At 39.4% G+C, this 21,552-nt stretch overlaps 1 protein-coding gene across 2 annotated transcripts in view; it reads left to right on the top strand.

Annotated features, from left to right (window-relative positions):
• Nucleotides 1-21,552, top strand: part of RSU1 (Ras suppressor protein 1) — a 116,434-nt gene that overhangs the window by 33,069 nt on the left and 61,813 nt on the right. For both annotated transcript variants that reach the window (XM_010576448.1, XM_010576533.1), the window contains 4 exons: nt 1,767-1,885; nt 3,445-3,527; nt 3,797-3,911; nt 18,527-18,659. In XM_010576448.1, coding sequence (XP_010574750.1) covers nt 1,767-1,885; nt 3,445-3,527; nt 3,797-3,911; nt 18,527-18,659 — 450 coding nt within the window. The remainder of the gene's footprint in view (nt 1-1,766; nt 1,886-3,444; nt 3,528-3,796; nt 3,912-18,526; nt 18,660-21,552) is intronic.

Here is a 21,552-nt window from a genome sequence, read left to right as displayed (position 1 = left end):
ACAGTTTTAAAAACAGTGGCAAGTCTGCAGTAGCAAGAGTGGAGAATGCCTTTCTGTATTTTAATAGCTGCTACTACAACAGAAATACTAGGTGCATGTCCCTGGTAGGACCCTTATGGGGGATGTGGAGGAAGAGTATTTCATCTAGGGTTTAGCTACAGAGAGCTGATCTCTACATGTTGTTCTTCTGGTGAGGCTCGCTTATGCAAAAGTGGGAGAGGAGAGGTGGGGTTAGTATCTGAGCATCTGTGAAAGAAATGTTGTATGTACTTCTCCTGCCTTTGCTCACATGGATGTGTAGTTATCATGCTTAGTCTGGAGGTGCAGCTGCTTTTGTCTTCTAAGTGTCCAAAGAACTTTTAGAAGATGGGCTTAACTGTCCTACAGATGTATTTCATAGTACTTATCACATAGCATAGCACAGTGTTTGACAAACGCTGCATTTGGGAGGGAAGGCCCAGAGATTAGCGCCAGAAGTCTTTATTATTTTGGGGTACCCAACTTTGTCAATACTTCTACTTGAGTTTTCATAGTTTTTAGTGTTACATCATGCTTCATACATTACATCTCCTCTTGACTTCATTTTTGGCTATTACTATTTATCATTTTTGCATCAGAAGGAGGGTCAAATTCAGAATATATTTAGAGGTAACACGTGAAAAGTCATGATTGTTTCCAGTTGTCACAGAAGAATAAAATCCAGTTCTCCAAAATAGCTACCTCTACATGCTTCTCCTAAAGATGCCTGTCTTCTTTGTTCCACTTTCAAACCCAGTTGACAACTGAAGCAAGATCCATACATGCAAGCTGTATGTTTGGTGTACATGCAGTAGAGACCATGTGAATAATAAGCTCATGGTTCTTTTCTGTTCATATGATAACCAGCCAGAGCTCTAGCTCAAACACAAACAGTAAGGTTCTATTAATATAGTCTCCAGCTCCTTGCCTGCCTTTGTCATCACAGCAGCTCTAGTGATTATCTGGATCACCTTGTTCAAGCCGTTTGAGGTCAGAGAAAAGTTACTGTTTTCTGTAGCTTGTCTGCTCCAGGTTATCAGAGAAATCTTTTCCTTCTGTTAGATTTCCCCATGTTCTTCTGGCTGTTGCCAGTGGGAACTGCTATCCTAAACCCTCTAAGACTGGCTGAACAAGCTATATTTACGCTAAGCCTCATCAGTCAGGGGACTGACATTTATTTCATGCTCCATGTGCATCAATAGTTATCTAGTGACAAAAATTTGCTGTTCTTAAGAAGGGGTTTGAGCAGCAGTTATCAAGGAACATAAATACCATGGAGTTGAGGTATTCCTCTTTGGTTTTGGTACCGTGGTGAAGAGCTGTGTGGTATGGCGGAATGGCAGATGGTCAAGTTGATGTGCAAAAGGGTAATTTGTAGTTTAGCTAGAAGACAAGTAATCTACCAAGGACCAGTTTTCTCTGTGGCACACTGTTTAAGCTGAGCATAGCACTGTGGCACCTCTCTCCTTTGTGCTTCCCGTTTCAGGTGTGGCTGTTGATTGACATAACAGACAGGATCCCTTGCAAGTGCATGAGTTTTGGGCATATTTATGGGAGTGAGAGATAAAAAAAGGTCTCCATCACAAAAGGCTTGCTCAATATCTTGTAGCATCAACCCCTTTTCAAAACAAAAGGGAAGCTTGGTGTAGATTACATTTTTTAGAAATTAAACTCTTGTTGCCTGTGTTACTCCCACTAGATGAAGTAAATACTGATGTCATGTTCTGTTTTTTCCTCTTTACCTACAGCATGAACAGGTTAAACACCTTGCCAAGGGGATTTGGCTCTTTACCAGCTCTAGAGGTTCTTGACTTGACTTACAACAACTTAAATGAAAATTCTTTACCAGGAAACTTCTTCTATCTGAGTAAGAAACTTTTCTAAAAACTCTACAAATCTTCATGATATGGTGCTTTGCTTTCTGCAGTTGAAATTTATTTGATGGAGTCCAAACTCCAACAGAATTTTTCTGATATTTATGTTTTTCTTCAAATGTCTCTTGAATATTTCTACATAGCTCAGCAATATTTATCACTGATATACAATCACCTGACACCATTGGACATGAGAAGACTGGGTTAGTAATGGTATATTAGTTTTCTTCTGAGTAATATTTCCTTGGGTCCCATACTCAGTTGAAACTTAAAACTTCATGGAAGCATGCAAGCCTCAGGGAAAAGTAAACTGTTTTGCAAGGCAACTGTTGTGCATTGTCTCTGGAAACAATTGTGTTCGTAATGGTTCATTACTGAAATAGTTTTAACAGCATGTGGATGTTGAAGTGTCCAGTATGTTAAAAATTATGCTAAGGTTACAAAGCTTGGCACAGGAATGGTAGAGCTAAGCTGACCTTTGCACATGTTAAAAATACACAGAGAGTTAAAATAAAGGTATTGTAACGCATATGTGCAAAAGGGCTGCTTTATGGTTGCCTAAGCAACTTAGAATTCTGGCACTTTCGGGATTTCAGTGATTCTGCTACCTTACTGGTCTTTTCAGTGTACTATCCTGAAGTGGCTTCAGGATCAGTGCATTTAGCAGCAAAAGTGATGGGCGAGGGGAGAGGAAGCAGTGCCGCTGAGAGATCTCATGATTGTAACCAGGCAGAGGGAAATTTTTAAGTCAGCATTATTAAAAATGGTCACATTTAATGAAATGAAAAGAGGAGGAGGAGTAAACTGCGTAAGACAAATAGGATCTCCTCTCTGGCGGGGAGGAGAGGTTTTGCTGACTTGACCACCTTCCTTCCCGCGACACCCAACAGTTCTTTATGAGTCTCCATTTTAATTTTTTTTTCAAACTGTCATGTATGCTCATTCAGTAATAATAAGCTACATGGTTGTGCTGGGTCATCTCTTTTTCTGTGAATTTTTGTAGAGACTAAGCATGGAAATTACAAATTATACAATTTGAGTCTTCTGTGTTGCTCTCTTTTAAGATCCCTCTACTGGTGTTAGGCTGTGCTTTCTATAGAGCTTAACATATATGTGTATTTGTCCGAAAAACTCAGATGATTTTTTAAATGTTTGTTTAGAATGCAAATTGATGTAATAAATAAGAATCGGGGGTAATAAAGAGTAATGACTGTATTCTGACAGCTGAGCATTGAGACTATATGCCAGAACCTGCCAGAGTCTGCTATTGTAGAAATTGTTAATTGTGCCAGTCCTTGCCAGAGTCTACTATTGTAGAAATTGTTAATTGTGCCAGTCCTTTTGAATATAGATGTTTTCCTGAACTCACCAACAATACAATAAGCCAGTAAATCTAAGTTTGACCTGCTTGTTATTATTGTGAGCCCTGGGTATGTCAAAGGCTTTTCACCAAGTCAGGATTATTAATCAAACCTGACTCCCTTTTATTGATTAGACCTCAAATGGTTGGGTTATATGCCACCCTGTTTATATATTGCTATTTAATTTGCAGCCACCCTGCGTGCACTCTATCTAAGTGACAACGATTTTGAAATCCTGCCGCCAGATATTGGGAAGCTCACAAAGTTGCAGATAGTAAGTAATTTATCTAAATTCTTGGAAAATCAATTCACTTTTGCAATGCTTGTAGGAATAGAAACTAGTCAATTTGAGGAGTAGTAGGGTATGTTTGCAGGAATAGACCACTACACCTGGAACTGTTTCTTGTTTACCAGCAGACACTTGTAAATAAATTGGAAGAATTGAGTGTTTAGGAGAAAGGTGGGGACAGAGGGAGTAGAGTTCTTTTTAGGCTGCTTTATGGTAACTGAAAATTGTTCTGACTACTTTATATTCACTCTCAGCTGAGTCTTAGAGACAATGACCTGGTATCACTGCCTAAAGAAATTGGTGAGCTCACTCAGCTTAAGGAACTTCATATCCAGGGAAATCGTCTTACTGTGCTGCCCCCAGAACTAGGTAAGATTATGGATGATCATTTATTTATTTGAATAATAGCAATAATGGTGTACTCTGTTTCCTCTGAAACGAAACTAGTTGTTAAACTCTAGGAAATGATTATGCTTAAGTTGTCATTGCTGCTAATATTTACTTCCCTCTGAGAAACGCTCACTTTTTCACTCCTACTGGATATGCAGGAGGGGCCAGAAGACGATGTGTGTTTGTTTTTATTAGTTTTTTACATGTTATGTTTCCTTGTGTATTAGTACACCTGATGGCCAATTTGTATATGGCATCTTGCTTTGTATAACATATCATAAATACCGGGTCTGCAAAGCTATTGTTGTCTCTGGCTGGGTTTTGAGAATACTATTTGGATCAGCCAAAATTGTATTAAGCAAAAATGACAGCGGCATTAGTGGCTTTTTTGTGACTATGCCCATAAAAATGGAAGTTTGATCAACTAGCGTAAAATATAGCTAAATCAGAGGAATTTTTCATTTTTCTGTTTCAGTAGCCTACCTTTCTTGGTGAGTTGACAGCTTTTTCACTTAAAGAGGTACAACTGGTTGATGTACTTTGAATTTGTGATACTGGCCATTTAAATATGATTACAAGTGGCTTCTTTCAACCTATAAGGTAGAGTTTTTCTTTGAAACCTAAGTATCGATTTTGCTGAATTTGTATTGCAGTATTCCGTTTTATGTGAGGGGCATTAACTTCAGTAGAAGTTGTGCCTGTTTGTCCCAAGCCAGAATTTGGTTTCAGATCTTTTTAAAGATTGTCATAAAATATTTTTGTTGGGAATAATGTATCTGCATTAATTACCTGTTGTTGAAACACTTGTTACACAGGGTTTATTCCTTGTTTCATGTTATTGTGGACTGTTATATAGGGAAGTGTCATGGTTTAAGCTCAGCCAGCAACAGAGCACCACGTGGCTGCTCAGTCACTCCTCCCCACCAGTGGGATAGGAAGGAGAAAATATAACAAAAGGCTCGTGTGTCGACACAAGGACAGGGAGGGATCACTCGTCATTATCATTAGGGGCAAAACAGACTTGACTTGGGGAAGAAACCAAAATCAGTTTAATTTGTTACCAATCAAATCACAGTAGGATAATGAGAAATAAAACCAAATCTCAAAACACCTTCCCTCCACCCCTCCCTTCTTCCTCGGCACAGCTTCACTCCCGGACTCTCTACCTACGCCCCCCAGCAGCGCAGGGGGATGGTGAATGGGGGTTGCGGTCAGTTCATCACACGTTATTTCTGCTGCTTCATCCTCCTCAGGGGGAGGACTCCTCACTCTCTTCCCCTGCTCCAGCGTGGGGTCCCTCCCACGGGAGACAGTCCTCCATGAACTTCTCCAGTGTGGGTCCTTTCCACGGGCTGCAGTTCTACATGAACTGCTCCAGCATGGGTCCTTTCCACGGTGTGCAGTCCTTCAGGAGCACACGGCTCCAGCGTGGGTCCCCCATGGGGTCACAAGTCCTGCCAGAAAACCTGCTCCAGCGTGGGCTCCTCTCTCCACGGGGCCACAGGTCCTGCCAGGATCCTGCTCCAGCGGGAGGGGGACAGCCTGCCGTCTCACCACGGGCTGCAGGGGCATCCCCTCCTCCCCCGCTCCTCCTCCCCCTCCTCCCTCACTGACCTCGGTGTCTGCAGAGGGGTTCCTCTCCCATTCCAATCCCCCTGCTCACTACCAGCTCCCCTTCCTAAACCTGTTCTCCCAGAGGCGCTACCACCGTCACTGATGGGCTCAGCCTGGGCCAGCGGCGGGTCCGACTTGGAGCCAGGGAAGCTTCCAGCAGCTTCTCACAGGAGCCGGCCCTGCGGCCCCTCCCCCGCTACCAAAACCCCGCCACACAAACCCAGTACAGGAAGCTTCTTTGTTTTTAATAGTACCTTCCAAATAATAGTTCCCAAAACTCAGAAAGATAGTGACTGAAGTTAGCATGACAAAGCAAAATTGTTGTCATAATAACTTGCTTGAACCCATTAGAGAATGTGGCAGCTGTGTGCATAAACATGACAGTCTGCAATCTATGCTTTTTGTTTCATACAGCAAAGTGTCTGCTTTTTTTCTGTGAAGTGGGGGAAGATGCTTATTTTGACTCTTATTTGTTTGTCCAGCGTGGGTTTTTTGTCTTTTATCAATTTAGTGGACTACATGATGCTGAGGTTTTTTGCCTTTTTTTTTTTCTCACCACTGGTACATGAAAGTTGTTCTTGTTTCGTTAATTTCAGATGTTTATTCTTTGACACAGGTCCTTCTTTAGCTTTTTGTCAAAGTCATATTTATTTCTAAAGTCTTTTTCAACAGCAGTAACAGTTCAGAAGCATGTAGTATCTGCAAATATACTTTTATGTAGCTTCCTAAATTATAGCCTTCGTTTTTTCTAGAAAGTGGAAGTTAAATGCTGCACTGAGTCTAACCAACTTCTGTGGCTAATTAAATGTCCTAAACATGCTGCTGCCTTACAAGCGTAACAGCAAATTCACTTCAAATGGTTTTATCATCATTGTCCAAGCCAAATGGAAATGTTTGAAACAAAATTCTTGATGTTTATTTTGCACTGACCTGCAAAACTCAGGATGGCCAAGGGAAGCACTTTTCCTTTTAGTTAACATTTGTTTGCAGTATAGAACAATATAGAAAAAGGACTTGTAATTTTGCCCCACCTGGTCAGGATGAGGTGCACTGACACAGCTTAAGTCCTTGTTACCTCTGTTCTTTATTACTCATATGCTATTCTACAAATTATATTTTCTTTTCATGTATTAAATTACAAATGTTTCATTTTATGGTCTTGCCCAAGATGCTTATTCATGATCAGTTGGCATAATATTTATTGCAGTCTATGCCATGTGTAGCACTAGAACTATGTCACATATTTAAAATAGTCTAGATTTTGGGGTATATTTCCAGAGAACATTACACTGAAGTCTAGATTTGTAACTTGTGCAACTTGCAAGCATATTTACTGTGCAAAGCAATGTTCTTGCTTGTTTTTTAAATATATAGGCAAACATTTAGGGAATGGATTTTAGTAAATGGAGCACCAGGCTGAGATTTGGAGGGCTTGTTTGAAATCATGTAGCAGCAGGCCACAGGCAAGCATGAATCTGCTGAATGATTAGAAAAAGTCACTTCATCTCTGCAGCCCTGTTTTCTCTTCTGCAAACTAGGGCAATTTAGAGAAGCACACCTTTGCAGACAGTTTTAAAGTCTGCCAGTGAAAGGTGGTATGTGAGTGTTATACCCTAATGAATGAACTGCTAATTCCATAGTCGCCATCTGAGGGGAAAACAATTTTATCTGCTTTCTGAGTTGTCCCTCCTAAATTTTTAAAATTGAATTATAATGTAAGGAGAACTATGCAAATACTTTGTGCTGTGCATGTTGGATAAATAGCTTTTCAATGAGCAGGTCCTATTTGCATTAATTGGAGGTACTGCTGTTCCACTTAAAGTAAACAATCTTTCTTCTCTCATTATCACTTTCATAATTAAAGGTGCTGAAGGCTTTTGACTGGCTTAGTTCAGGCACTGGTGGACACCAATGAGTCATTAGATGTTCATTTACCAGGGAGATGGACACAACATAAACACCGGAATAAAACAGTGTATTTGAATGAGGAGAAGTGGAGGAGTACATTAAACTGGTTTTTAAAGGTAATAGAAATAAGTGCAGAAGGCATGGAGAGTAGGGTATGAGAAAAGGCCACAGACAGGCATTGGGATCACAATTTTGGAATGGAGAGAGATACCAATAAATAAAACCCCGCAGCCTGCTCTGAATTTCACCTGATGTGATTGAGCATGGCACACGCCAGTAAGAGGGCTGGGGGAGATCAGTATTATCCTCCTCTGTGTTTAGCAGAGAATACCTATCGCTAATTTAAGAAAAATATTCTTGCCCAGGAGGAAAAGAGGGGTCTAGAAGAGTGCACTGGTGCTCTCCGTGAGGGTGCCTGTCTGTAAATACAGTACTTGTGAGTGATGAACGCAGGAAATGGCCGGGAGTAGGTGGGTGGAATTTGCAGCTTGTTTTTATCGTTTGTCTCTCAAAAACGCGTTCATGAGGAATGGTGGTGGGCAGTCATATATAAACTTTAAAGAAGCACTGGCATTTTTTTCCCTAGCATTTAAAAGGTTATGTGCTGCATTGCGAGACAAATAAATCATGATTCACTGCAAAAACAGAGTTGCAGTCAGTTATATAAATTGCCAGGGAAGCACTAAATCTGTCACTTTGTGTATTCTGACCATTTAACAATTGGAACGGTGTTTGGAAAGAAAGCGGAGTAGAAGCAAGAACCATGTGAAGTGGCAGATGCAATTAGTAAGATCAATGATGGTGTTTTAAGTTCATTGTATGGTCATCTGGGTGGACCCATATGTGTCACACAAAAGATTTTCTTAACGGAGTCAGCAGTGTAAAAGTAGTATATGGTTCAGAATGTTCACAAAGTAGCTAAATTCACAAAGTTGTAGCTAAATGTAAATAGCCACCCAGAGAATATAACTAGCTTATCTGTAGGTTTGCATTTTTGATGTGAAAACAAATGGCATGATTTTTAAAACCCAGATTCTAATGTTGACTGTGTTCATTACCCTGCCTCCAACACAGGTTTGTGCACACATACATGGAGTTTGCTCATGTTTATGCATATGGGAAGAACAGTGATTTCTAAGGAGGCATTTTTAATTACCATCCTCTTTTTCTAAAACTGAATGTTGGTATCAATGGCTTTTAAGTATACTATTCAATACTGTCTAGTTTATCAAATAATTTCCTCAGGTAAAGGGAGACACTATCAAAACTGTGAAGGTAGGTACATACTTGAAAAGTGGAAAATTCAAGCTCTTTAAAAAAGAAAAAAAAAAAACTTGATGGGGTAAGTAGCTGTGTTCGTTTTTAAGGACAGTCAAACATTTTGTAAATTAAATCTGTATGTCAGAATGGCTAAGTAATTCTTTCATAATTTTTTCATTTTGAACAGCTAAATTATCTTCTGTGGATAAAGGATTGGCTTTAAATGGAAAGTTCAAGGAATCCTGCCAAAAGTCTCAATATTTCCATCATAGGAAGGCATTTTAAAATTTAGCCTTTTGAAATGACTCTAGAGTTTGTGAGTGAATATTATATTACGCAAAGTAGTTGCTGCAGTTGTTTGTTCAAGTTAATATTAATCGAAATAGCAGTTTACTTAGGTAATTATAACAGACATGTGCAAACATAGGAATCACTTATTTCACAAAAGATATTTCTTTTCTAAATATACTTGATGTAAACGCCAAACTTTTCTTATTTCAGTATAAACTGTCACTGCACCCTACCTGTGTCATAACACAATGCTGCTCAAACCTGCAAATACAGGTCTGTGGTGCCTGTTGGAAGCCTGAACATCCTGGGGCTCTTTGGGCACCAGCTCTGAGCACTGGAACAACTAATTGATACCTTGCAATTTAAAAAAAACCCCACCTGTTTCTACTTTTGGAACTAAGGCAAAGGTGGTGTAAGAAAGTAAGGACCTTTACTAAACTTACCAATGGATAAACAAAATAACTTGTTTTCTAGGACTACTGATGTAGCAGTTATTAGTTAAGGAATAATAGAAAAATGTACATAGCAAGATAGGTCAGAGACAGATTTTTTTATGTAAGAAAAGCATCTCTGAAAATTTGTGAATATTCTAACTGTGTTTCTTGTTTTAGGCTTATTTTGTGTTACAATATGAAAAAAACACTGCCACCAAACCCCACCACTTTTTACATAGTTAGAAACCAGGCTATTCCACAGAGTCCTTGATGGGAATTAAGGTGTATGGGAAGAGATGACAACTTTGCAGTTTCATTATACACAGAAAGATGTTTTCTATAGCCCATTATTTAGATTTACACCACAGGCATTCATTTCCTTACACTGCTGTAATTCTTGCCAAACTTGCCAAGATTCAGATTTGATCTTACATTAGTTTTTAAAATATGCAAGTCCTACTGTCACTTCTCAGATGACTACAGTGTGTGTGTAGGCTTTCCTAATGTTGACTGTACTCTAAGTACCATCAGCATAATAATGATGTTTCTGTCAGCAAATACTTCATCTGTTCCATCAGAGCTGTGGTAGGTAAGAGTACTGTAATTAGAGCCAATCTGAGCAAATGTTATATTTGTTGTTAAATTTGGTTCATTTCACGTGTTCCATAGTACTTAAAAGTGGTTTCGCTTTTCTGAGTACTTGGCAACCTGTGTTTGAATGAAAGTTTCAAAGGTGCGGGGCAAAAGCAATACAATGAATCCTTTTTGAACTCATATTTTTAAATTAACTAGATTTTGGTCTGATAGGGACCCTTCAAAGAGAGAATGCTCTGTTGAATTTCTGTGTAACTGAGAATCCCAGGGGAGTTTCTGAGATTGGAAAAAATGTGCAATATATTTCAAAATAAATTGGGATGCTGATCCTCTAAACCTGTAATATTTCCTGTGCCATTAAAACGTCTTTGATGTTAAACTACTTTGACATCACGTTAATTCCCTTTGTTCCAAAAACCATCTGCCACGTAGTGTGTTTCTTGGGTTTTTTCACTGGGAACATTTAGCAGTGACTGTTGGTTTGCCCCTTGAGATCCCAGTCAGCACCGGACATTTGTTACGCAGAGCAGTGAAGGAAATAGTATTTCTGGCACACTGTGTCACCTTTCAAAGAAAGGAATCCATGAAACTTAGCAATACTTGTAGGTCTTCTAGTAAATGGTCTCTCTCTTACATTAGGAATGTGGGAGAAATGAATTTAATTGAGTTGTAAGTAATTTGAAATTATTTTAGAACGAGTGTAGGAAACATTTTGAAGTAATTTCTTGGATTTTTGTCAAGATGCTGTTTCTTCTGCCATACTACCCACACAACGGCATCAGCTGGGCTGGTTGCCTTGGTACCTGAAGGCCGTGTGTGGTGGATTTTGGCTGTTGAAACAGTGTGATTCGTCATGTGGAAGTACAAGCCGTTAGCAGAGTGCTGTTTGGCTAGGATTGCTTTGTGTGCTGCATTGAATAAGTTCCTGGTTTGTGGCTTTCATCTGTGAATGTTAATATTATTTACTCTTTCTACTAGTTGTCCTGCTAAGGTCAGGTTTGTTGTATGGAGTGATGGTAGAAATTGCCAGGTCTCTCCCCTTGTTCCCAGAGAGTTAACCACTCCTCTTGTCACCTGAAAATGTGAGTTTGCCCAGCCAGCTTAGGTCTATATTCTGCCTGTACTTAATACCTGAAATGTGGTTTAAGGGAGAAGTTCAGCATTTCATCCATTCTGTTGTCTTTCCCAGGCTTCATCTTCAGTCCTGTCACATTCTGGAGTGGAAGTCTCCTTGTGCCAGACTCCCCATTACCCTTTGGTATAATGATTCTGGCTGACCTTTGCTATGATGCTGGAATTTTGTATAAATATCTCAGGTCTAAATTCGCTTTGTTTTAAACTCTTCTGTGGAAGGTTGAGGTGGGACAGTGCTGGAGAGTAAAATCATCTTCCCATAGAATTTTAATAGCGGTAGCTAAGGCAATACCCGTTTGCCCTGTACCGCTTCACCTTTACATCCAGGGTAAAGAATTCAAGATTTAGTTAGTCAGCTTTTACTTTATTTATTTAAGCTGTGGTCCTTTTTCTAAGAGTTGAAGCAAATGGAGTAGCTATTCTGGGATCACACAGAATAATGAGAGTCTTTAACCTATCAAAGGGAAGAGTGAGAGGAGACTTAGCTGCCGATCCTCACTAACTCCATGAGAAGGAAGCACAGGTCATCTTTCTGCCATGTAGGTGGGCAGAAGCAGCAGCAGTGTTTGAGAACTAAGGCAGCTCAGGTCAGCACTGAAATAAAGAATGCATTTCAACAGTGATGAACCATTTGAACAAGACACCACTAGCAGAGTCTCCATCTCCTGATGTTTTTCAGACCAGGTGTTTTTCTGTTTGAAATGTCTTTGTTAAATTTTTCAGTTACTGAACTGACAGAGATCTAGTGTTAGATGTATTCAAGCAAACATTCAAGTTGGGGTCTAATCTCTGAACTCATTATTGGAAATTCTCACTTACATCTGAGAAGTTGTTAGAATAATGTGTGATGTTACAATATCTGCATTCCTGAATTCAGGGACAATTCATTTTGTCCCTGAAAATAATTCTAAAACTGAGGATGGGCTTAGGCTTCGGTGGTTGGCTTTCAGATTGCTCGTTCAGCCTTCTCTTACCCTGGGGCTTCCTGTCTAACGCTCACAGGTGAGGCTACAGACATTCCCATCTGTGTGGTGAGGAATGCAGTCAGAGGAAGACTTCCAGCCTGCTTCTGTCTGATGGACGCTCTGGAGTATCTGTTTGGTTTATTTGTATGTACTGAATCTGACTTCTTGATATTTGAGACTTGAACCTTTTCCCCTGTTAAGTAAAACCACCACAAATGCTGAAGTGCTTGGTGACTCCAAGTGATAACTGTTAGACCTTCTCCAGTACAAGAATGTAGGGGCGAGAGGGCAAAAGTGTTGCTGGGATTGATCTTTTGGAGATGCTTCTGTCTAGGTTTAGATTTACTGGTTTTCTTCTAGTGCAAAGAAACTCATCAATAAGCAAATGTGTATTTTTGACATATGCTATGGAGCTGTAGATTTGTTTATCATACTGAATATTTCTGTGAATATTTCTACTGGTTCCAAAAAGATTGAGTCACACTTCACTTTTGTACAAGAAGTCTTTGCTCTCTGTTGTGTTACTGCTCCTTTATAACTACTGTTTAAATCTACTCTCTCTGTGACTCAAAAGACACCCTCAAAAGTGATAGAGGTCTTCAAAGCAAAGATGATCTTACTTGTTTATAGGAATGATAGGAGTCACCAATACACAGCTTACATGTGCTTAAGATTGGTGTAAAAATCATTTGCTTTTGATAACACTTTGCGGCATAGAAATCAGTATGTATTTTCTTTTTTTTTTTTAACATAGATTTTAAGACGTAATTCACAATTATATTGCTTTGGTATCATTTTTATGACATAATAGTCATGATATTTCTTCCACCCCTACGCTTAAACCAATCTCTCTCTCTGTGGAGACAAAGCACGTGCCACAAAAGTAATAAAAATTGTAAGCCCTGTAGTGTAAAGCAAATCTATAACAAGCCAGGACAGACATATTTTTACATACAACCTAAGTTTAAATTTGGTATAGTGGATTGATCCCTTACTTAGCATTTAATAAAACAGGATTCAAGGGTATTTATATCTAAATAAAGCAATACAACTAATTTTATTCCTCCTGTCCTTATGTACAACAGTGAGAGAGTAAGACCTTTTTGTTGTAAAGGGAAAGAACATTTAAATTGCAGTCTTAAGAGTGATCACTGAAAGGGGTGTGTTACAGCCTGAGGACTCTCCTTGAGGTCAGCACAGTAGAGTGTAGGCTGGAAGGTGAGTCAGAGTATCAATGGGACGCAGATGTGTAACAACAGTATACAGGCTAAAAATTATTTCCATTGATTTTAATGAAGCTCCACTAGGGATGAATTTAAACCATTGCAAAGAAGCGTTGATCTGGCATTTTACAGCTAGGATCATGTTTCTTATCCTGAATGCCAATGTTCAGTTCTCAAATGTCAGAGTTGTTTAATTACTTTATTTCACCTTTTAATTTTTGAAAGTATTTAAAGTGTTGCCAAGGGGCATTTGAGTGGAAAGGACAAGTCAGATTTGTGTTCGTTCTGTTTTCTTTTGTTTGTAGTGAAGTAATGCCTATGTACACTAGTCATGCCTTACTATACCGTAAGTATAAGTACATTAGGTAAATATTATACGCTGCATGTATCCTACATCACAAAAGGGTGAGGGGCTTATAGTTGCCTATAAGACGTGCTTGCGGGCTAGATCTAATGGACAGGAGGAGCCTGGGAAGTCTGGAGACACCCTTAGTCAAAGCGATAGGTAGCATTATCACTGGCTCTGACACTTATTTCTGCAAACATGACTGTGGGAGGCAGCATTTTATTTGCTTTTATGAGCTCTTTTCTGACCTTTGCAGGCAGTTGAGCAAAATACAAATGTTCACACAAACCACTTAACTTCAACAGCACTGAAGGAAAATAACAAAAAACATTAACTATCATGTTTTAGAGCAAATGTAGGATAGATTTATTGAGGGAGGTGCAGGGACACTGTAGCTGCCTTTTCCCTTTAACATCACTCAGGATGAGGTGTGCCCACTGTCATACAAGATGTCCCTTCTGTCCATCCATGGCTGTGGGAGCTCTGAATTTAAGCAGTGATAAATGGATGGCATAAGTTAGAATACATTAAAATTAAAAGTATGCATACTTTGATTTTGCCCTTGGATTTTCAAGGGTTTGTTTTGGTGTAGATCTATTTACTGTAGCTTCCAGGTGGCAGCTAACAAGAGATTTGGGTAGCAGACAGTTTTCAGGTCTGCATAGCTTACTAGTTAGGCATAGGAACATTTTGTTTTTAAGGTGGGTTAAACACGGAACTTCAGTCACACTGATCCAATCAAACTTAATGGTTCAGGATCATCTTTAGATGCAATGAGTGCTGAGGCAGGAAAAAAAAAAGCCAAGATCAGCTATTTCTAAATCACACAGCTGGCTCCTTTTAGAAGGCTTTTGGTCATTCTGTGCAGGTCGTCCACAGCAGTCAGCTGTTAGACCTTTATCTCTTGTTCTTCTCTTTTCCAGACTCTGTTCTCTTTTCAGTGTCTGCTCATTGTAGCAGCATATGTCCACTTTGCATTCTTCCTACATGGAGATCTATGTCTGTTCAAGATAGAAAGCTTAAAAAAAAGTATCCTTCAGGCTTAGAAATTAGAAGGTTCTTTAAGCATGTTAGACCTGGGTTCTGGGATATATAATTTTCATTATTTATTTATAAGAATAATTTTAGAAGCACTCAAAAATAATTTGAAAAGCATTTCTGTGATCTAGGAAAGGGGCTGTGCTGACTAGTCTTAAAGATAGCCTTCTCCTCTCTTACCAGAAGCATGTGACTAATGCATTTCAGTGGAGTTGACGCTTTCAGTATGGCAAAATAGCAAGAACTTTAAGTCCGTTATGAAGAAACACAATTTTAGTCTACTAGTTATGCCAAATTTTAGAGATGATAAACAAATATTTTTTAATAGGCTGATGTGCATGGAAAGAACTAACCAGCAATAACCAATGCAATCTCCAACCCTAATGCATTTTGTGATTGAATCTTCAGTACTGGATTTTTACTAGAGGCAATTTTGTATTTTGCTTACTAAAAATATCCGAGGGATTTGATGTGATCTGTGTAGCAGAACAGTATATAAATTTCCTAAAGGCCTGGGGATAGTGTTCTGCTGACGCTACTGTTAGACAATATGCATGAAGGCGCATCTGCCATGGCTTTTTCCCTGGTCCATGGCTCTAGTGCTGCAGGGATGGAATAACAGCATTTCTTAGCACAGCGCTGCTGTAAAAAAAGGTCTAGGCAAGGAGACTGTTGGGGGTGGGAGGGGACAGGGACACATCTGTAAGGTGTCCAGCTGCACAGCACTCCTGCGGTGAGCCTGGTACCAGAGCCATTGCTTCAGGCAGGTTTGATCATCTCTTCCATGCTGCTGGGTTCATCTCGGTGCACTGGGGCAGAAGGGTTCATGCAGGGCTCCCATGTGTTTGGTTACCCCACCACATACTGTTCCTGAGGTCTCACTGAGACTGACCTCGTGCTTGGGACTCCTGGATGTCCTGCAGCCGGAGCAGAATTAGGTAAGCCCTTGATTCACGGATGGTTTAGCTGTAAGCACAGAAAGGACACAGGATACGGCCCCAAGCAATGTATGGTGATGCAGGAGTGACACATTTCCCTCCTGTCTCAGTTTTAATTATGTGATTTCTTTGTTCTCAAGTGGCTTGCCTTATGGCAGAAGTGTCAGACTCTGTTTCTTCCCTAGTGCTGATGAGGTGGGGTAGGCTCTCTGAGACTTCTTACCCTGCCTAGCTTTCTGCCCATTTCTGTCCTTCATTTCCAGATGGAAATTTTGGTACCAAACAGGGAGGAGTTTAAAGCGTCAGGTGCCCTGTCCTTCCTGCTTTCTGTGAGGCAGTCCTCCTTTACTCTTCTGCAGAGGAGGACCCACTGTCTGCCTGGTGCTTGCTATGAGGGCAGATGGGTTGTTCCTTTTTGCACTACAACACTTGACTAAATTCTTCAATTAAAAACCCTGGGCTGTGGGGTGGCAGCTGACCTCTTGCTCCAGCTGTAGGTGGCCGGTGGTATGGGCTGCCAGGCCAGCTGCTGCCGGCAGGGCTCCCAGAGGGACGTCCTGGGCAGGGAGGGGGTGGATTTCAGGGCGGGTGGTGGACTTCCAGGTGCCCCAATTTCCTCTGTAATTAGGATAATTTTGCCTTTAGGGCCTCTGCCTGCCTCTTACCTCTGAAGGTAAAAAGTAATATCTGTACCTGCCCCCAGAGTGTTTTGGGGAGAAACAGAAGACAGAGGAAAATTACGTGATTACTTTGGCATGGGGACCTACAGTTCATTTTGATTGAGCAGTCCTCTTTTTGCTGTAAGGCTTCTTTGGCTTTATAGAATAGTATTTATTACAATTACCTTGAAATGGGCCATGTGGTATTTGGAATGGAAGTGGGCAGTGCGCTGCGGGGATGGAAACATACGGCAGTTTTCCCTGGGCGATAAATTTCTGACACAGCTCGGCATGAGAGGATTCAGCTGAGACCCTGGCTACTGAGATTTTGAGAATGTGTGACTTATTCCTCTAAGCAACATTGAATTTGACCCATGATTGGGCCAAGCTTGCCTCCCCAAATTTAACTATTTTTATTAGTTGTACACAGATTGATCATTTTACCTTGATGCAGTACTTGCAGAGCTGTAATTACAAGGGACTGCTTACAGCGTTGGTAGTTTTGGAGAGCAATGTATGTGGTTTTTTTGCAGGTAATAAAATGGAAAATCCAATTTGCAATTGCAAAGCAAGCCCCTGAGTGACACATGATCTTCATAGCAGCACTGGTCAGAGGGTTACGGCTAATCACAGTGCTGGCTTGCTTCCCTGGTGGCCTGTGCCTGAAAACTGAATAGCGAGCAGCGTGAGCCTGTGCCTTGAGCCAGCATAGATTTAGACACACCAGTTTCTAGCTTATTAGGTCCTCTTTGTCACAGTACTTAATCCTGCTTCCTGATTCTTGTTAGAACAGGGCTGCAGAGTCCCTTAATAAAGGAGATGGGTGCGAGGCTCCTAACGAGGCGCACTGAAGCGTGAGGCAGCAAGGGCTATTGCCGCCTGACTGACAGGGGTGAAACGCTCCCTGCCTGTTGTTATTTCAAAAGAACAGGCCTCAGACAGCTGACAGATGAGCTTGCTAAGGTAATGGTAACTTGTTGGTAGGCCAATATGAGATGCATGACATCTTTTCACACGGTATAATGGTCTGTCTTTAATTGTGTTAACCCTTTTTTACGGAGAGAAACGCATCAGGGATTAGCTGTAATGTAGAACACGCAACTGAAATGGCCAGCAAGCACACAGCTCGCAGCAGCTCCTGTAGTGTGCATGTGTGCTCATGCAGCTTACACGAGTGCTTTTAGTTTTGAAAAGCTAGCACATCAGGTTGATTTCAGATTTCTCTGACAGCTTGGCTCAGTCAGTCTTCAAAACCTTGTAATTTTTCTTTGTTTTGTTTGCTATAGTTAAAGATTATTTTATTTTTTTTTATTTGTTACTTTAGCTTTCTGGGGGAAGTGTAGGCCTCTCTTCATCGTAAAATTAACAAAAATAAATGTAACACAGATTTCTTACTTTAATTTAAAGAACACAAGAAAATATTTCAGTGGCTAGACAGTCCTGGAATTCAGCCTGTTGTATGTAGTATGTATGTATTCAGCCTGTAGTCATGAGGAATTTCAGTAGAGCATGTACTGTTTTGGTTTTGGGTGGTAAACATTTATAAAATGAACAACAAAACAAAACAAAAAAACCCAAGCAAACCCCTAACAGGTCTTTTAAGTCTTCCTGTCAACAGAATAGGTAAAACTGGCATGTTGCAAGAGTGATGGGTTTTGTTTGTTTTTCTTAGTATAGGGAACTATAACCACAGATCAGTGGTAGGATCTTGGTACAAACAAGACATTGGGCACTGGGAAGGCAAAAAGCCTGTTGGGCATTGCTTGTTGACATTATGCTTGGAGCAGTGATCAAGAAATGCTTTAGGGTTGCTACGCTTCATCAGAGCAAACTCCTACCACAGCATCATTCTCCTTTCATTCCTGCAAGCCATACTGGAGAGCGCCCAAGAACTATGCACTATTAAGCCCTGCTTAAAACTAATTTGATGAATAAATATTATATGCGGTGGGCCGAGTTCAATCCTGCTGTGCCATATGTAGTAGCACTGAAATGAACAGGGTGGAACTGTATCCGTCATGGTGGGAACTACTGTGTCCTCCTGTTCCTCTCCCCTAAGACTGAAATATTTGCTTTTATTATGGTTATACTCTCTGAAACAAATGAAGAGTTTCATACAGCAAGATATTTCTTTCAAACTTTTCATATTTTGAATTTTATTCATATGCTGTTTTGTTTAATCCCTTTCAGGTAATTTGGATTTGACTGGTCAAAAGCAAGTCTTCAAAGCAGAGAACAATCCTTGGGTTACCCCTATTGCTGACCAGTTCCAGCTGGGAGTATCTCATGTTTTTGAATACATTCGTTCAGAAACATATAAATAGTAAGTATACTGTAGCTATGTTGGGCTTTTTTTTTTTTTTTTTTCTTCCTGTAGCGTGTTTCGCAAAGTGTTATCAGCTACACCCTTCTTTCATAATCCATGCAGTAGCTTGGTATTCAGGGGAAATATGCAAACCTGTACATTTATATTAAGGAATTTTGCTGACAAGAAGGTAGCTAAATGGGATTTAGACATTTTAGGAAAGCACAAAGACTGTTTGATATTGTCCTGCATTTGTTATTCATTTCTAAGAGCTGTTAAGTAACATGAGTTCTAAAAGAGCAAGCATTACAAGCCTTTGAGAAGTACTAATTTTAAGTATGTACAGTAAGGTTTTATAGATTGAAATAGATACTTGGTGATGTTTTTGGATGCAGGTTGTTACATTTTGAAAGAAATGTCCAGAATTCAAACCTGTTTTGATCTGGACTGGTTTACAAAAGTCTACAACCCTGGTAATTCAAATTCAGATACTAGTACTTTCTTCAACAGTGTAACTGGAAAAACATAAACCTCATACTGGGAATTCTCCATTTTAATTCAAAATTCTGTGTACAAATACTAAGCATTTGTTTAGGAAATAATGTCTGTAATCATTCAGTGAATTGAAATATTTCTTTTCAGTAAAAATTTCCATGTTACAAGTCCACAGCAAAACTTTAGATGCGAAGTTATTTCCAAGTGTCTGACAACAACCTTGATGCTGTCTTTCTAGAAGCAGTAGGTAGTACAACAGACAGCACAACCTCTAGTTTGGAAAGTTAGTTTTTGCATTCCCCTTTATGTAAAAAATATATTTTAATAATTTAGAAGCATTTCTGACAATTTTTTTATATGGTAGCTACCTGAACTCAATTACTGAATGCAAGTATTCACAAGTGAAGATTTTGGGATTCCAATTAACTGAGATGTAAATTTCTAGATGAAACTAAATGATCCAGCAATGGCTTTTGTAGGTTGTTCTTCATTTACAGAACTTAAGCGAAAAGGATCACAGATGGGAGAGTGGTTACAAAAATTGTGTGTCTCAGAAGTGTCCTGATATTTATGCTGTAATATGTGTTCTCAAGATAAATTTATTCATAGATCTAAGTAGGCTGCAACACCCTTCTTCCAGTAGTACTCTGTACTACAGACATGGTGTAGGGAAACAGCTATCTCCTCTCCTTAGACCATCCCTTCCCCACAGTCCATTGTGTAGCTGCATCTAGATTTCTTGATAATGTTCTGTAATTTTTTTTTAATCGCCAATTTTATATTTCTGTTTGCTGAGCAATGTAGATTAGGGACCCTCATGCAGTTCTCACAGGGACAGTGCTGGGCATCATGAGGACAGCAAAGTTTCAAGGACTGAAGTGCAGTTTTGAGAATATTTGACCCATATTCAGTTTGGGGGGTTGCAGGGGCTGTTGTTATGTATCTATAATTAAAAAAATTACAACTGTGGACGTATTAAACTGCTCTGGCAACTTTCCTTGTGCAATCAAAATTGACATAAAAGGTTCTCCAATTCATCATTTGCCTCAACTGTTGCTCTTTGTTTTAACTATTGTTAACGATTGTTCCTTGCTGAGGTGTAACAGTGTCTTACTGGCTAATGGGCTGATTTTTATTTTGTCTGCAGTAAATATTTGAAGCCTGTATAGTTAACAGTGTAAGCAAAATCAGACTCTACACATTAATAGGGGGAAAAAATAAGATCATAAATCTTTCCATGGCTCATTCATGGCTTCTATTTTGATCTTAGAAGCATATTCAGTTAAAATGTCATTGTTTTCAAAGATTAGTGATGAAAACCACATGTATGCAGATGTTAATAATTAGATGCCATTTTTTATATTCAGCATTTAACCATTTTATATTTAAAACATAAATTAAAAATATCTGTATAATTATGTTAGAATCCCAGTAGCAACTTCTTTTGATTCTTGATTGTACTTGTTTCACATGATATAAAGAGAGAGTTTTGGATTTTCCTGTTGAAAAAGATTGTCCTTTTTATTTCAAGTTTCCTTTAAATATGTGATCTGAGAATTCTTTGGATGCCACCTGCTACCGACATTTTTCTGTTGGCATTTGATTTTAGGTGTTAAAACTCATGAGCAATGGTGTAATCTAAGTAACAGGTCTAGTAGCATTATTGTGCACAAAAGCAAATAAGCTGTGAACACAGAAGAAATGAAAACTCCATTTTGTGATGAAATTTTTATCTTTTTCCCACTAACAACTATATACCACCTTCAACTTCCTTTTTCTTTCATAGCCTATATCCAGGTACTGTGTCTTTTTTCTCATTAAGCAAATAACAAGGTTGAGATGTGAATGTAGTAATTTTCTCTGTAGATATCTAAGTAAGCAAAATTGAGCTCTTGGGGTTTTTTTTTTTTGATCATTCAGCCAACAGAAAAATTTAAAAATTAACTAGCAACGTGATAGACCCAGCCAGCTTAACTTTTACCCTGAGACAAAGCAGTACAGTTAAATGGGTGACTGGATAGAATGCTGTTTATATAACTTCACTTACAACACTGAGAAGAGAGAACAGCTCACATATGTTAGCAGCTGACAAACAGATCAGTAAGTTTACTTTCAGGTACTTTCATAAACCAGGAACTATGCATCTATATGGTGGATGGATTTTGAGCTCCAGAGATGGTAATTGTCTCCCTATGCCCATTGCTTTTGCTGGCCGATTGGAAATATTGATTTTAATTTGTTTACAAGTCTAATATTATCTAAACTAGCTAAGACATGGTATGCTCATAAAATCGCAAGTGCCATGTTTCAGGGCTTAGCAAGTTATGTTTCACTAAGTGGGTTTATGCTAATACAGTTTATTTTGTGTTTGCAATGACTAGAACATCATATTTACTCAGTTGCTGTTATCTCAGCC

Source organism: Haliaeetus leucocephalus, unplaced genomic scaffold, assembly GCF_000737465.1.
Source record: "Haliaeetus leucocephalus isolate CR32 unplaced genomic scaffold, Haliaeetus_leucocephalus-4.0 Scaffold0, whole genome shotgun sequence".
Classification (NCBI taxonomy): Eukaryota; Metazoa; Chordata; class Aves; order Accipitriformes; family Accipitridae; genus Haliaeetus; species Haliaeetus leucocephalus.
This window is presented reverse-complemented; position numbering and strand designations above follow the sequence as displayed.